Here is a 14,782-nt window from a genome sequence, read left to right as displayed (position 1 = left end):
CATCCTACTGGGCACAGAGTAGTATCTCATTGTGGTTTTGATTTGTAGTTCACTATTGTCTAATGATTTTGAACGCTTTTTCTTGTCTTCATTGGCCATTTGTATGCTTTCTTTGGAGTTATGTCTTTTCAAACCCTTTGCCTATTTTTTAAATGGCTTTAAATTGGGTTATTTATTATTAAATTGTAAGAGCTCTATATTCTGGATCCTAGACCCTTAGATATATGGTAAATTTACACATTTTGTATGCAAATATTTCTATTAGATAGACTTTTTATTAGTTGCTTATGTATTAGATGTCATATCTAAGAAACTATTGCCTGATCCAAAGATATGAAACGTTATGCTTGTTTCCTTCTAAGAGTTTCATAGTTTTAGTTCTTACCTTTAGGTCTTTGATCCATTTGAGGTTAAATTTTTTTTTTGGCTGTGCCACGCAGCTTGTGGGATCTTAGTTTCCAGACCAGGCACTGAACCTGGGCCAAAGCAATGAAAGGGCCAAGTCCTAACCCCTGGACCGCCAGGGAATTACCTAGGTTAATTTTTTTTAATATTCATTCATTTATTTAGCTTCATTAGGTCTTAGTTGTGGCATGGGGGATCAGTAGATTCTCTACTTGTGGCCTGGGCTCAGTAGTTGCAGTACACGGACTCTGAAGTCATGGTTTGTGGGCTTAGTTGCTCTGTGACCTGTGGGATCTTAGTTCCCCAGCCAAGGATTGAACCCATGTCCCCTGCATTGCAAGGTAGATTCTTAACCACTGGACCAACAGAGAAATCCCCTGGGGTTAATTTTTTTTTCTGTGGTGTGAGATAGGGGTCCAATTTCACTCTTTTGCATGGAACTATTCACTTATTCGAGCACCATTTGTTGAAAAGACTGTTCTTTCCCCACTGAAATGTCTCGGCACCTATGCTGAAAATCAGTTGCCCAGAAATGCATGGGTTGGTCACCTCTTTTACTAGAATGCTTTAAAATGTTCGGTGTCATGATGGTATAAATAAGAGCAGAGCTCACCTAGAAGGCAGTCAGATGAAAACTTGAGATCTGAAATCCTTGTTTCCGTGAGCCCACACGCAAGGGAGCTTGCTGTGTCTTCTACACCTACTCTAAGTCTTTAAGGCAGATGTGTGTGATCTCTTAGGCTCCAGACAGCTCCTCTGACACCAGACCCTGCATTTGGCCATGGCATCCTCACTGGATACATAACCAGAGGTGGAGACAGCAAATAGGTTTACTTCAGAAACAGAACTTGGATTCTCTGGAGCCTCAGGAGAGGGAGGGAGGGAGGAGCAGCCACTAGCCAGTGCACATTCCAGAAGGTATAGCAGTGTGTGTATGTGTGTGTGTACACAAAGGCAGTGACATTGGCTCCCTTGGCCCCAGACGTTACCACTGAGGGGCAGGAAGTGCCAGTCCCGTCAGGCACATGCCCCATGTACGTGGGCACACATACCACGTGGCTTGTGTACACTGTTCTCCAGCAGCAGCTTCTGGAACTGTGAGGCTTCTCTGGCTCCATGCCCAGCCCATCACCCCAGCCCTGCTGCCCAGTTACTGTTCCAGGGACAAAGAGGATCCTCACTTCACCCCAGCCCATATCCCAGGGAGTAGAGTCCTGGAGCCCAGCCCGGACACACCATTCACCGAGGCTCTGCGAAGGTCGGCGTGGGGCGGGACAGGCCACACGGCCATTTGGCTGAGCAGACTCGCCAGACCCACAGTTAGCCCACTCAGAGGGTAAAAGACAGGCAGTTCCCATTCGCCTCGAGTCCTTTTCTCTGCTTTGTGAGCTTTGTCACCTGAGACCCTGGACCGCACAACTCACCTGGCCACCAAACCTGCCCAGGTACCAGCTGGAGAAAAACTTTGGCGGGAGGGTCTGTATGTGGGAGCTGGGAGCACCATCATGACTAAGGGGGTTATTTTGTTCAATCACAAAACAGTTTTCCACTGAGCTTTGGGCATTCCAGCTGACAGCCCCATCACACGGGTTTCTTTGTTTAAAAACTTCTAGGGTGTTGTCGGAATTCAGCAAAGCCCAGGTAAACTCTGTGCCAGCCAATGGACCGAGCCGAGAAACAGAGGTTCCCACGCTGCAGGCCCCGCTCCCCCTCCCTGGCCTCGACACCAGCACGTCCCTGCACTCGGAGGAACCAGCAGAGCCCCGCCACGCCCAGGCCTCCCCTGGGACTGGAGATGGGGACCACAAGCAGGAGCCGCTTGCCCAGGCGCCCGGCCCCCTGGGCTGGCCGCAGCTGGGCCCTGCCCAAGCTGTCCTTTCGGGGAGTGCTTCAGGCCAGCAGCCCCCTCGTCCTGTGAGAGACGCCACCAGAGCAGCTGGCCAGGAAACTGGCCAGCAGAAGCCCCCGGAGGATGACAGACCTCGGCTCAGCCTTGCGGTTCCCTCCCCAACCAGTCCGGTGAGTGGCATAAGCTGAGTTTTGGGGGGAAGGGACAGGAGGAGAGGGGGTGTTGGTGCATGTCTCAGAGCTAGTGTAGGGTTTCTCCAGCTAGTGACCCCAAGTGGTCTCTGCCTTCTCCCTCTGAGCCCCCTCGCCTTGCATGGTTCAGTATTAATAGAACATCGTGGTGATGGAGCTAATGTCCTGTGGGGTGTGAGTAGTGGATGGGAGCTGGGCTCTCTGCCCATCGCTTCCCATGGGTGTCTCCTATCACCTGCACATCCACCCCATGGAGAAGGTAGTTCTCTCCCGACCACAGGCTCTGCTCTTCACCACGGACACTCACCAGCTTCTGCCTCACTGAGCTTTGGTTTCCTCCTCGGTGCTTGTTATTATTTATTTACTTAGCTGCGTCATCAGTTGCGGCATGCTGGATCTTTTGTTGTGGTGCAGGAATTCTCTAGCTGTGGCGCCTGGGCTTACTTGCTCCACAGCATGTGGGATCTTAGTTTCCCAACCAGGGATCAAACCTGAGTTCCCTACATTGCAAGGCAGATTTTTTTTTTTTTTTGCCACTGTGTCTTTTTTTTTTTTTTTTTAATTTTTGAACTTTTTATTTGGTATTGGGGTATAGCTGATTAACAATGTTGTGATAGTTTCAGGTGAACAGCAAAGGGGCTCAGCCATACATATACGTGTATCTATTTTCCCCCAAATTCCCCTCCCATCCAGGCTGCCACATAACATTGAGCCGAGTTCCATGTGCTGTACAGTAGGTCCTTGTTGGTTATCCATTTTAAATATAGCATCCCAGACTCCCTATCTCTTCTCTTCCCCTTGGCATAAGTGTGTTTATTGATCACATTAAAATGAAAGCATTTTAAATACGTATTTTAAATAAAATATTAAAGTTTTAATTAAATAAAACTAATTAAAATTTTAATTAAAATTAAAGTTATTAAAATTAGCTTCACCTTTTTTTTTTTTAACTTTCTCTAATGTGGGTCCTAGAGCATCTAAGATGACCTATGTGGCTTGCCTTGTGTTTCTGTGGGACGAACTGTTCTAGAATAAGCTATTGCAGTGTGTTGCTGACCTGAAGAAGCCAGCCCTGGGACTGTTCTGGAAACAGTCCTGAGGGAGAGGCTGGAACTGGGGGCCCAGCGAAGCAGTAGTCAAACTGTGAATTCGAGTTCTTATGCCATTTCACATTTGTTCTTGGGTCATGAAAAGCAGAAGTAAGAACTGGAGTGCACGTGTACCCACACAAAACCCAGAGCTCATCCCAGCTGTGTCTGGGGCTCATGTTGGGCATACAGTCTTACTCTTTCAGCTCCATCCACAAACGTCCCTCCTTTGGCCTGTAGCTTCCAGGTTCTATAACTCAGGATGGGCCAGGGCCATGAAACAGACTACAGGAGGCACCCCCACCCCCTCTTTTAACAGCTTTATTGTAATATAATTCACATACCATATTATTCACCTAATTAAGTATATGATTCAGTTCCTTTATTCACAGTTGTACAACTATCACCACAGTCTAAGTTTAAATATTTTCATCTTCCATAAAAGAGTCCCCCTACCCATTAGCAATGACTCCTGTCCTTTCCTCCCACTCTCCTGCCTCTCCTCACCTTGCTCAACCCCAAGCAACCACTAATCTACTCTGTCTATAGCTTTGCCTGTTCTGGACATGTTACATATATAGAATCATACAATCACATTTGTGATTGGCTTGGTTTCAATTAGCAAAATGTTTTTAAAGTTCATCCATGTTGTGCCATGTATTAGTACTTTGTCATTTTTTTTTAATATCCATTTTAAATTCCATCATATGGATGTATCACATTTATCCATTCATGAATTAATGAACATTGGCATTTTTCCTACTTTTTGACTGTTGTGAATAATGCTACTATCAACATTCATGTATAATTTTTTGCTCAGACATATATTTTTAACTTTTTTGGATGCATAGCTTGAAGTACAATTTTGGGATCATATTGTATCTCTATATTTAACCTTTTGAGAAACTGCCAAACTGTTTTCCAAAAGCAGTTGCCTTGTTTTATATTTCAGCCAGCAGTGTATTTCTCTACATCATCACCAACAGTTCTTACTGTTTTGTTTTTTTATTAAACAAGTGGTATCTCATTATGGTTTTGATTTACATTTCCCTGATGACTAATGATGTTGAGCATCTTTTCATGTGCTTATTACCATTTGTGTTTTTCTTTGAAGAAATGTCTATTCAAAACATTTGCTCATTCTTGGGAATTCCCTGGTGGTCCAGTGGTTAAGACTCTGTGCTTCCAATGCTGGGGGCACAGGTTCGGTCCCTGGTCAAGGAACTAAGATTTCCACATGCCACATGCCATGACCAAAAAAGATTGCCCAGACTTAAATAGGGTTATGTAATAAATTACAATTTTTTTTTGTATTCTGGACGCTAGACCTTTCTTAGATAAATGATTTGCAGATTTGTCTCCCATTCTGTGCATTATCTTTTCACTTTCTTGATGGTATCATTTGAAGCATAAAAGTTTTGAATTTTGATGTAGTCTCTTTTTTGTTGCTGGTACTTTTGGTTTCATCTGTAAGTACTCCTTTTCTAATCCAAGGTCATGGAAAGTTACTCCCATGTGTTCTAAATGTTATAGTTTCATCTCTTACATTTAAATCTATGATCCACTTAGAGTTAATTTTTGTATTTGATAAAAGAATGGTACCTGACTTCATTTTTTTACATGTGCTTATACAGTTATACAAGCACCATTTATTGGAAAGACTTTTTTTTTTTTTTACCATTTTTATTTATTTATTGGCTATGCAGGGTCTTCACTGTGGCTCAAGGGCTTCTCTAGTTGTAGCACACGAGCATGGTTGCGCAGCGGCATGTGGGATCTTAGTTCCCCAACCAGGGATCAAACGCACATCCCCTGCGTTAGGAGGCAGATTCTTTACCACTGGACCACCAGGGAAGTCCCTGGAAAGACTACTGTTTGCCTGTTGAATTGTCCCACTTTCCCCTTTAAACATTTTGTTGAGGAATGATGTATTTAAATCACCCAGATCCTCAGTGTACACCTCAGTGGATACTTATATATCACATACTCCATAACCACCATCCAGATTGAGATATAGAACATGTCCAGCCACCAGAAGTTTCTCTTCTGCCCTCTTCCACTCACTGCCCCCCACCTCCAAAGGAAACCACAGTTCTGACTTGTAGCCCATAAAGTCTTTCCTGTTGTTGAACTTTATATAGATAGAATCATATATATATATATATATTCTTTTAGTTCTTTCACTGAACGTTATATATGTGAGACTCATCTATAGCCTGAGGTTCTTTTCCATTGTTCTGTAGTATGCCACCATAAGAATACAGATTCTTTACCACTAGCACCACCTGGGAAGCCCATAGAATATATCACAATGTCCCGTATATTCAATTCCCGTAATGTATTCACTGTCCCGTAACAGACATTTGAGTTGTTTTCAGGTTTGGGCTATTATGAAGAAAGGAGATATGAGCATTCCTATACTTGCTGAACCCATGTATTCGTTTCTGCTGCTGCTGCTGCTAAGTCACTTCAGTCATGTCCGACTCTGTGCGACCCCATAGACAGCAGCCCGCCAGGCTCCTCTGTCCCTGGGATTCTCCAGGCAAGAACACTGGAGTGGGTTGCCATTTCCTTCTCCAGTGCGTGAAAGTGAAAAGTGAAAGTGAAGTCGCTTAGTCGTGCCTGACTCTTAGCGACCCCATGGACTGCAGCCTACCAGGCTCCTCCGTCCATGGGATTTTCCAGGCAAGAGTACTGGAGTGGCTTGCCATTGCCTTCTCCATTCATTTCTTTTGGTGTGCATCTAAGAATGGAATTGCTAGGTCACTGGGTAGGCATGTGTTTAGCGCTGGACAGGGAAGCCTGGCATGCTGCAATCCATGGCGTCGCAAAGAGTCAGACGTGGCTGAGCGACTGGACTGTTCAGAACTGAGAACTGAACTGAACTTAGATACTGGCAAACAGTTTTCAAAGTGCTTGTACTAACTTATACTCCCATTAGCAATGTGAGCATTTTCATTGTCCTTCATCACAGTCAGAGGTATTGTCAATCTCTTACATTCTGGCTACTCTGGGAGGTGTATAGTGGGGTCTCACCGTGGTTTTAATTTGCATTTCCCTGATGACTAGTGATACTGATGCCTTTTCATTTGCTTTTTGGAAGTTTCTTTAAAGTCACTGTCCCATTCTTGAACTGAGTTGTGTTTTCCTTATTGATTTGTAGCAGCTCTTTATATACTATGGGTGTGTCTTTTATTGGAGAAAAAAATACATATATATATATATAGCATATATGTTCATATAATCTATGGCTGGCCTTTCAGTTCAGTTCAGTTCAGTCGCTCAGTCGTGTCTGACTCTTTGCAACCTCTCAATGGTATCTTTTTAGTATTATTTATTTAGCTATGCTGGGCTTTGATTGTAGCATGTGGAGTCTTCTTTTTTTTTTTTTTATAGTTTCAGCATGTGGGATCTGGTTCCCTGACCAGGATCAGACCTGGGACCCCCTGTATTGGGAGTGTGGAGTCTCAGCCACTAGACCACCAGGGAAGTCCTATCAGTCTTTCTGTTTTTCAATCAATGTGTTTTGTGTCTATTTTTAAAATCTCTTTCTACCCTAAGGCTTGAAAGCTGTGGAAATCCCTGTATTTTCTTCTAGAAGCTTTCTTATTTTACCTTTTACAATTAGGTATATGATCCACCTGAGCTTATTTAGATCTGGTATGAGGTAGGTGTTTTCCACATGGATGTCAGGTTGACCTCACGCCATTTATTGAATATGACTATAAATCATGGAGCCCTGGACGTGTGGATCAGATTCTCCGTTTTTGCTATCCCAAAGGTGACTTCAAGCCCAGAATGTCATAAGGCCTTGAAGGCTGTGACTATGAAAACAGCAGCTCACGCTGAGGTTAAAGAGAAAGGCTCTGTGGCCCCCACTAAAGGAGAGGGATATCCCCTGGGGTCGGCGGCTGTGGGCCCCAAACAGGGTTCCCCAAAGTGGCCTTGACTGGGATGCATTCACTCCTGTCCAGGGCTGGCTTCTGCCTTGCAGGCTCAGACATCCTATTGTGCCGAGGTCCCAAAGCTGGTGGACGGGACGGCTTGCTTTGTCAACAAAAATCTTCCTCTGCTCACCAAGTTTTGACACCTCCCCTGACCCCACCCCAACCTCCATGCAGCTGCTCACAAACCCAGCACCTTCCAGCCCTGGCTTTTACATTTTTTTTAAATAAGGTTACTTATTTATTTATTTTCGACTGTACTAGGTCTTCGTTGCTGTACACAGACTTTCTCTAGTTGCGATGAGCGGGGGTTACTCTTAGATGCGGTGCACGGGCTTCTCATTGCACTGGCTTCTCTTGTGGAACACGGACCCTAGGCGGTCAGGCTTCAGTAGTTGTGGTTTGCAGGCTTAGTTGCCCTGTGGCATGTGGGATCTTAGTTCCTGGACCAGAGATCGAACCTGTGTCCCATGCATTGGCAGGTGGATTCTTAACCAGTGGCCCACCAGGGAAGGCCCCCCAGCTTTTACATTTGCTATTCCCTCTGCTTAAACTGTTTCCCATCTCACTGCCGTTCCTGTGTCCTTTCAGCCTTCCCTGACCGCCCCGTTTCAAAACCCCCTCCCCAGTGACTCTCTTTCCCTCTCAGCTGCCTCACTTCATGACCCTCCTCACTTGGTTAGATTCTGTTATATCTTTGTCTACTTGTTTATTGCCTTATTTCTCTCTAGAATATTATCTGCATGGTACAAAAGACCATGCCTGGTCCCTTAGCTCTGAGCACTGTACCTGAGAGAGAGTAGGTATCAGTGAATAGTTCTTAAGTTCTCCAAAGACTCTCAAGATGCCAGCTTGTAAGTTTACACGGAGGAATGCTCTATTGGGTGCATGGGGCAGGCAGGTCAGTCCAACCAGGTCACCCACTGCCTCCTGGCCAGCCTCAGGGGAGTCGGGTTGCTGGAGGGTTGCTTGGGGAACAGGGCATCAGTGCACCAGACCACGCCGAGGCCAGTGTAAGATGCTGGTCCCTGCCGGGGCCTGTCACAGGGGCAGCTGTGTGCCCATCCATCCCTCTTGCTCAGGAGAGTCCCTGTGCTGCCCTTGGGATTCGACTTTTCTATGCTGCTGTCAGTTAGTCACATTGCTGTTTATCCGAGACCATTCAGCCTTTCTTTAAAACTTTGTTTTTAATTAATTTTATTCAGAGCCCCAGAGCCCCAGCATTATGCTTGGTAGAGTGATGGCGCAGGACAGAGGCCCTGCTCTCTGGAGACAGACACTGGGTTAGACAAAGGCCATCTGCATCATAATTACACTTGTGTTAAGTGCTGAGAAGGACTGGAGTGACTCTGCGTATGTGGCATCTGGAAGGTCGTGAGTTGGTTTCTCAGTTTGACTCCCAGAGGACAGTCTGACTTCTAAGACTTGGCTCTAATCACTCCCTTCAGGGACCACTGACCTCTGGAATGTGGTCCCCTCCGCCAAGTCAGGCTGCAGGCAGTCCTTTCACCTGACATGATGAGGACAGACTGAACAAAAGGGACGTTTTGAAAGAGGTCCAGAGACCTGACATCTCACTGCTCTGCCAGCCCCCTCTCAGGGATTCAGCTGTTGTGCGTAGCATCCTGGTACCTGCAGTGACTCCACGTGGCATTCTTCCATCTTGGGGACTGGTGGCAGGTGCTGCTCTGGCTTAGATCCTGGGTCAATGGGATTTCCCCCCACAGGGAACAGGCCAGATTGGGGGCCCTGAGTGAGCAGGAGGCAGGAAGGTGGTGGGGGGAGGGGGCACCGTGGTGTACCTCCCCGCTCCCTGTAATAACTCGGGATCCTGGAGTGGGGCAAAGTTATAGAGCTCAGTCAAGGCTCATGTGCAGAAGCTCCAAGGACCCAGTGTTCCTGCTGTTTTTCTCTATTGCTTAAGAGAACAAAAAGTTTTCCCCAGAGTCTTATTTCCCGGTGGGCGGCCCGTGGTCACTGGGCCATGTGTGGACACTTCCCAGCAGTCTCCCTCTCCTCCATGGAGAGAGAGGCCCTCACCAGAGAGCATGTTGTTGTTCAGTCACTAAGTCATGGACTGCAACATGCCAGGCTCCTCTGTCCTCCACCATCTCTGGGAATTTGCTCAGATTCAAGTCCATTACGTTGGTGATGCTCTCTAACCACCTCATCCTCTGCTGCCCCCTTCTCCTTTTGCCTTTATTCTTGCCCAGCATCAGGATCTTTTCCAATGAGTTGGCTTTTTGCATCAGGTGGCCAAATTACTGGGGCTTCAGTTTCAGCAGCAGTCCTTCCAATGAATGTTCAGGGCTGAATTCCTTTAGGATTGACTGGTTTGATTTTCTTGCAGTCCAAGGGGCTCTCAAGAATCTTCTCCAGCACCACTATTTGAAAGCATCAGTTCTTTGCCACTCAGCCTTGTTTATGGTCCAGCTCTCACATCCATACATGACTACTGGAAAAACAGTAGCTTTGACTATACAGACCTTTGTTGGGAAAGTGATGTCTGTGTTTTTAATATGCTGTCTAGGTTTGTCATAGCTTTTCTGCCAAGGAGCAAACGTCTTTTAATTTCATGGCTGTAGTCGCTGTCCAAAGTGATTTTGGAGCCCAAGATAACAAAATCTGTCACTGCTTCCACCATTTCCCTTTCTATTTGCCATGAAGTGATGGAACCCGGTGCCACGATCTTAGTTTTTTGAATGTTGAATTTCAAGCCAGCTTTTTTACTCTCATCTTTCACCCTCTTTCAAGAGGCTCTTTAGTTCCTCTTCACTTTCTTCCACTAGAGTGGTATTGTCTGCGTATCTAAGGTTGTTGATATTTCTCCTGGCAATCTTGATTCCAATTTGTGATTCATCCAGTCCAGCATTTCACATGCTGTACTCGGCTATAGGCCATGGCACCCCACTCCAGTACTCTTGCCTGGAAAATCCCATGGACGGAGGAGCCTGGTAGGCTGCAGTCCATGGGGTCACGAAGAGTTGGACACAACTGAGTGCCTTCACTTTCACTTTTCATTTTCATGCATTGGAGAAGGAAATGGCAACCCACTCCAGTGTTCTTGCCTGGAGAATCCCAGGGATGGGGGAGCCTGGTGGGCTTCCATCTATGGGGTCGCACAGAGTCAGACATGACTGAAGCGACTTAGCAGCGGCAGCAGCAACTCTGCTATAAGTTAAATAAGCAGGGTGACAACATACAGCCTTGACTCACTCCTTTCCCAATTTTGAACCAGTCAGTTGTATATCCAGTTCTAACTGTTGCTTCTTGACCTGCGTACAGGTTTCTTAGGAGGCAGGTAAGGTGGTCTCGTACTCCAGTCTCTCTAAGAATTTCCCACAGTTTGCTGTGATCCACACATTCAAAAATTTTAGCATAGTCAGTAAAGCAGATGTTTTTCAATCCAATAAATGTTGGCAATTTGCTCTCTGGTTCTTCTGCCTCTTTGAAACCCAGCTTGTACATCTGGAAGTTCTCGGTTCATGCAGCTATGTTTAAAGATTTTGAACATAACCTTGCTAGCATGTGAAATAAGCGCATACAGCATCACAAAGTCCACATCTGTCTCCTTCCTTATTTCCTCACCCCACCTTTGTTATTTTACATTGAAAACATTTGGATAGTCAAGATTTATTCCCTCATCTTTTGGGGTTTTTTTGGGGACCATGCTATGCCTGTGACTTGTGGGATCTTAATTCCTCAACCAGGGACTGAACCCTGGGCCCTCAGCAGTGAAAAGCACCAAGTCCCAACCACTGGACCACCAGGGAATTCCTGCCTTATCTTTTAAAAAAATATATATATATATTTTTTTACTGTGTTGGGTCTTAGTTTCAGCATGTGGGATCTTTAGCTGTGGCATGTGGAATCTAGTTCCCTGACTGAGGATTGAACCCAGGTCCCTTGCTTAGGGGGTGCAGAGTCTTAGCCACTGGACCAGGAGGGAAGTACCCCCCTCATCTTTTATAACTCTGCTGCTGCTGCTAAGTCACCAGTTGTGTCTGACTCTGTGTGACCCCATAGATGGCAGCCCACCAGGCTCCCCTGTCCCTGGGATTCTCCAGGAAAGAACACTGGAGTGGGTTGCCATTTCCTTCTCCAATGCATGAAAGTGAAAAGTGAAAGTGAAGTCACTCAGTCGTGTCTGACTCTTAGCAACCCCATGGACTGCAGCCTACCAGGCTCCTCCATCCATGGGATTTTCCAGGCAAGAGTACTGGAGTGGGATGCCACTGCCTTCTCCATTTATAACTCTGTGCCAGGCACAAAGAATGACCATTCCAAACAGCCTTGTAGGTGCTAGGATGGAGGTAAGTGTAAAATGCCATAGGAGACCAGAAGGGATCTCAAACCTACCTGGGGGTGGATTGGAGGGGGTGTAGGCTGAGGATGAGTGAGGACAGCTTCCAGGAGGAGGTGATGAATGACTCTGAACTGAGTCTTAAGGAAGAGTGGTCTCTCCCATAAGGGTTTCCCAGGTTGTGTGCGCCAGGCTCCAGGAATTTCCCTGGATGGCTATGGGATTGCTCCTGAAGCCCATTTTCCTTGGGGAGTTCCCCTGGGTCTTGACTTAGACAGGCTTTGTTCAGGATCCTGAGTTGTGAGTGGTCCCTGGAAGCCACCCTGATTGACACATTGTCCTGTCACTGGCAGAAGGAAGCACCTGCTGGTTCTGAGGGTTTTGGAAGAAGCTTTGTGAGCCTCCCTGCCACCAAGCCCCTGACTCAGAACTCACCACTCTTGGCTTAAGGAACTTGACAGCATCTGAATGGATTAAGCTGTTCAAATCAATCCTTCTGACGTTCTGGGCAGCTCCAGCCCTGCTCCCCTTCCCTGTCTGTGGGAGTGGGGAGGGCAATCTTAATTTAGGGGTTGGAAATAGCAACATCAGGGTGAGGTTTTTGGCACTTAACACAACAGCTGGGCTGGTCGCAGCCCTTGGGTGACTCATTTCCTCTGTGTAGACAGCCACTGAGGGCATCCAGCCAGCTTCCTTGCCTCTGCTCTCCTGTGACGCTTAGGCACAAAAAGACAGGCAGCACTTGAAACAGTGAAGAAAAAGAGCCAGAATTCATTCCCACAAGCCTCCTGACCCCCACCGCACTTCCCTCAGCCCAGTGAGCAATATCAGATTCAAAGAGATAGCAGCAGAAGCGAAGGGGCATGGCCTGGCTGCCTGGAGCCTTGGGGACCTGCTCAGAAATGGGAAGTAGAGGCAGAAGAGCTAGTGATATCTCTGGGTCTTGCCTGCCCATGCCTCTTCCATCTCAAACCCTACAAGCAGCGCTGAAAGATTCAACATCCCTTTAACAAATGGTGCTGGGACAACTGGATATCCATGTGCATAAAGGTGGATCCTTTCCTCACACCATATACAAAAATTAACTCAAAATCGATCATAGATCTAGGCATAAAAGCTAAAACTGTAAACCTCTTTGCAGAAAACATAGGAGTAAATCTTTGTAACCTTGGCTTAGGCAGTAATTTCTTTTTTTCTTTTTTTTTTATGTTTATGTATTTATTTATTTGGCTGCATCGAGTCCTAGCCACGGCACGTGGAGTCCTTTCATTGCCGCATGCAGGCTGTTCATTGCAGCATGGGGGCTCTCTAGTTGTGGCATGCTGCCTTAGTTGCCCCATGGCACATGGGGTCTTAGTTCCCTGACCAAGGATTGAACCTGTGTCACCTGCACTGGAAGGTAGATTCTTAACCACTGGACCCCCAGGGAAGGCCCAGGCAGTGTGATACCAAAAGCATAGAGACAAAAGAAAAAACATAAATTGGGAATTCATCAAATTTTAAAAATATTCTGCCTTAAAGAAAGAAAGTGAAAAGTGAAAGTGAAGTTGCTCAGTTGTGTCGGACTCTTTTCGACCCCATGGACTGTAGCCTACCAGGTTCCTCTGTCCATGGGATTCTCCAGGCAAGAATACTGGAGTGGGTTGCCATTCTCTTCTCCAGGGGATCTTCCCGACCCAGGGATTGAACCCAGGTCTCCCAAATTGCAGGCAGACGCTTTAACCTCTTGAGTCACCAGGGAAGCCTTAAAAGACACTATCAAAAAAGTTAAAAAGTAACTCACAGAACTGGAGAAATGATTTACAGATCATGTATCTGATATGGCCTAGTACCCCAAACTTATAAAGAAACCTTGCAACTTGTATTTGCTTCCTAGGGCTTCTGTAACTGGAAAAGGCAATGGCACCTCAATCCAGTACTCTTGCCTGGAAAATCCCATGGATGGAGGAGTCTGGTAGGCTGCAGTCCATTGGGTCGCTAGAAGTCGGACACGACTGAGTGACTTCACTTTCACTTTTCACTTTCATGCATTGGAGAAGGAAATGGCAACCCACTCCAGTGTTCTTTCCTGGAGAATCCCAGGGACAGGGGAGCTTGGTGGGCTGCCGTCTATGGGGTCGCACAGAGTCGGACATGACTGAAGCAACTTAGTAGCAGCAACAGCAGCTTCTGTAACAAAGGACTATAAACTAGATGGCTTGCAACCACAGAAATGTATTATAGTAGTTACCCCTTATCCACAGAGATATGTTCTAAGATCCCCAGTGGATGCCTGAAACTGTGGATAGTACCAAACCCTATATATACTATATTTTTTCCAATACACACATACCAATGATAAATTAGGCACAGTAAAGGCCATCCCTAGTGGTCCAGTGCTTAGGATTTCACCTTCCAATGCAGGGGGTGCAGGTTCAATCCCTGGTTGGGAGGCTAAGGTCCCACATGCCTGGTGACCAAAAAATCAAAACAGAAAACAGAAGCAGTATTGTAACAAACTCAATGAAGACTTTAAAAATGGTCCATCGAAAAAAATCTATCAAAAAAAATTAGGCACAGTCAAAGATTAACACGACAATAATAATACAGAGCAAGTATAACAGTGTTCTGTAACAAAAGTTATGTGAATGTGACCTCCCAGCCCCCCCAATATCTTACTGTACCAATGTAATGCCTTTTCCATCTTAACTTTAAGCACTTGTTCACGTGCTGTGGGTATAGCTTCTGTAGTTTGAGGTACAGCAACAAATCTAGCACAAATTTATTTTTCCTTCTTCATAATCTCACAGATAGAAGACACTTTCTTACCGTAGATCTTAACAACCTTTGAATATCATTTCTTTCCTTATTCAGTTGAGAACTTTTACTGTGTTACTTAAAGAAAGCACTTTACGGCTTCTCTAGCAGATCCGAATTGCCAGCATCACTCGGGACCATTATTAAGTAAATCAGAGCACTGCAATACCACAGTGGGCAATCTGATAACCAAGAGGGCTACTAAC

The 14,782-nt window shown here is 45.9% G+C and overlaps 1 protein-coding gene across 3 annotated transcripts in view; it reads left to right on the top strand.

Annotated features, from left to right (window-relative positions):
- PLEKHM1 (pleckstrin homology and RUN domain containing M1) overlaps positions 1-14,782 on the top strand; it is a 56,131-nt gene that overhangs the window by 19,378 nt on the left and 21,971 nt on the right. For all 3 annotated transcript variants that reach the window (XM_055408096.2, XM_055408097.2, XM_088829177.1), the window contains one exon: positions 2,019-2,424. In XM_055408096.2, coding sequence (XP_055264071.2) covers positions 2,019-2,424 — 406 coding nt within the window. The remainder of the gene's footprint in view (positions 1-2,018; positions 2,425-14,782) is intronic.

The sequence above is a fragment of the Moschus berezovskii genome, chromosome 20 (assembly GCF_049115385.1).
Source record: "Moschus berezovskii isolate FMDL1 chromosome 20, NW_MosBer_1.0, whole genome shotgun sequence".
Taxonomy (NCBI): Eukaryota; Metazoa; Chordata; class Mammalia; order Artiodactyla; family Moschidae; genus Moschus; species Moschus berezovskii.
This window is presented reverse-complemented; position numbering and strand designations above follow the sequence as displayed.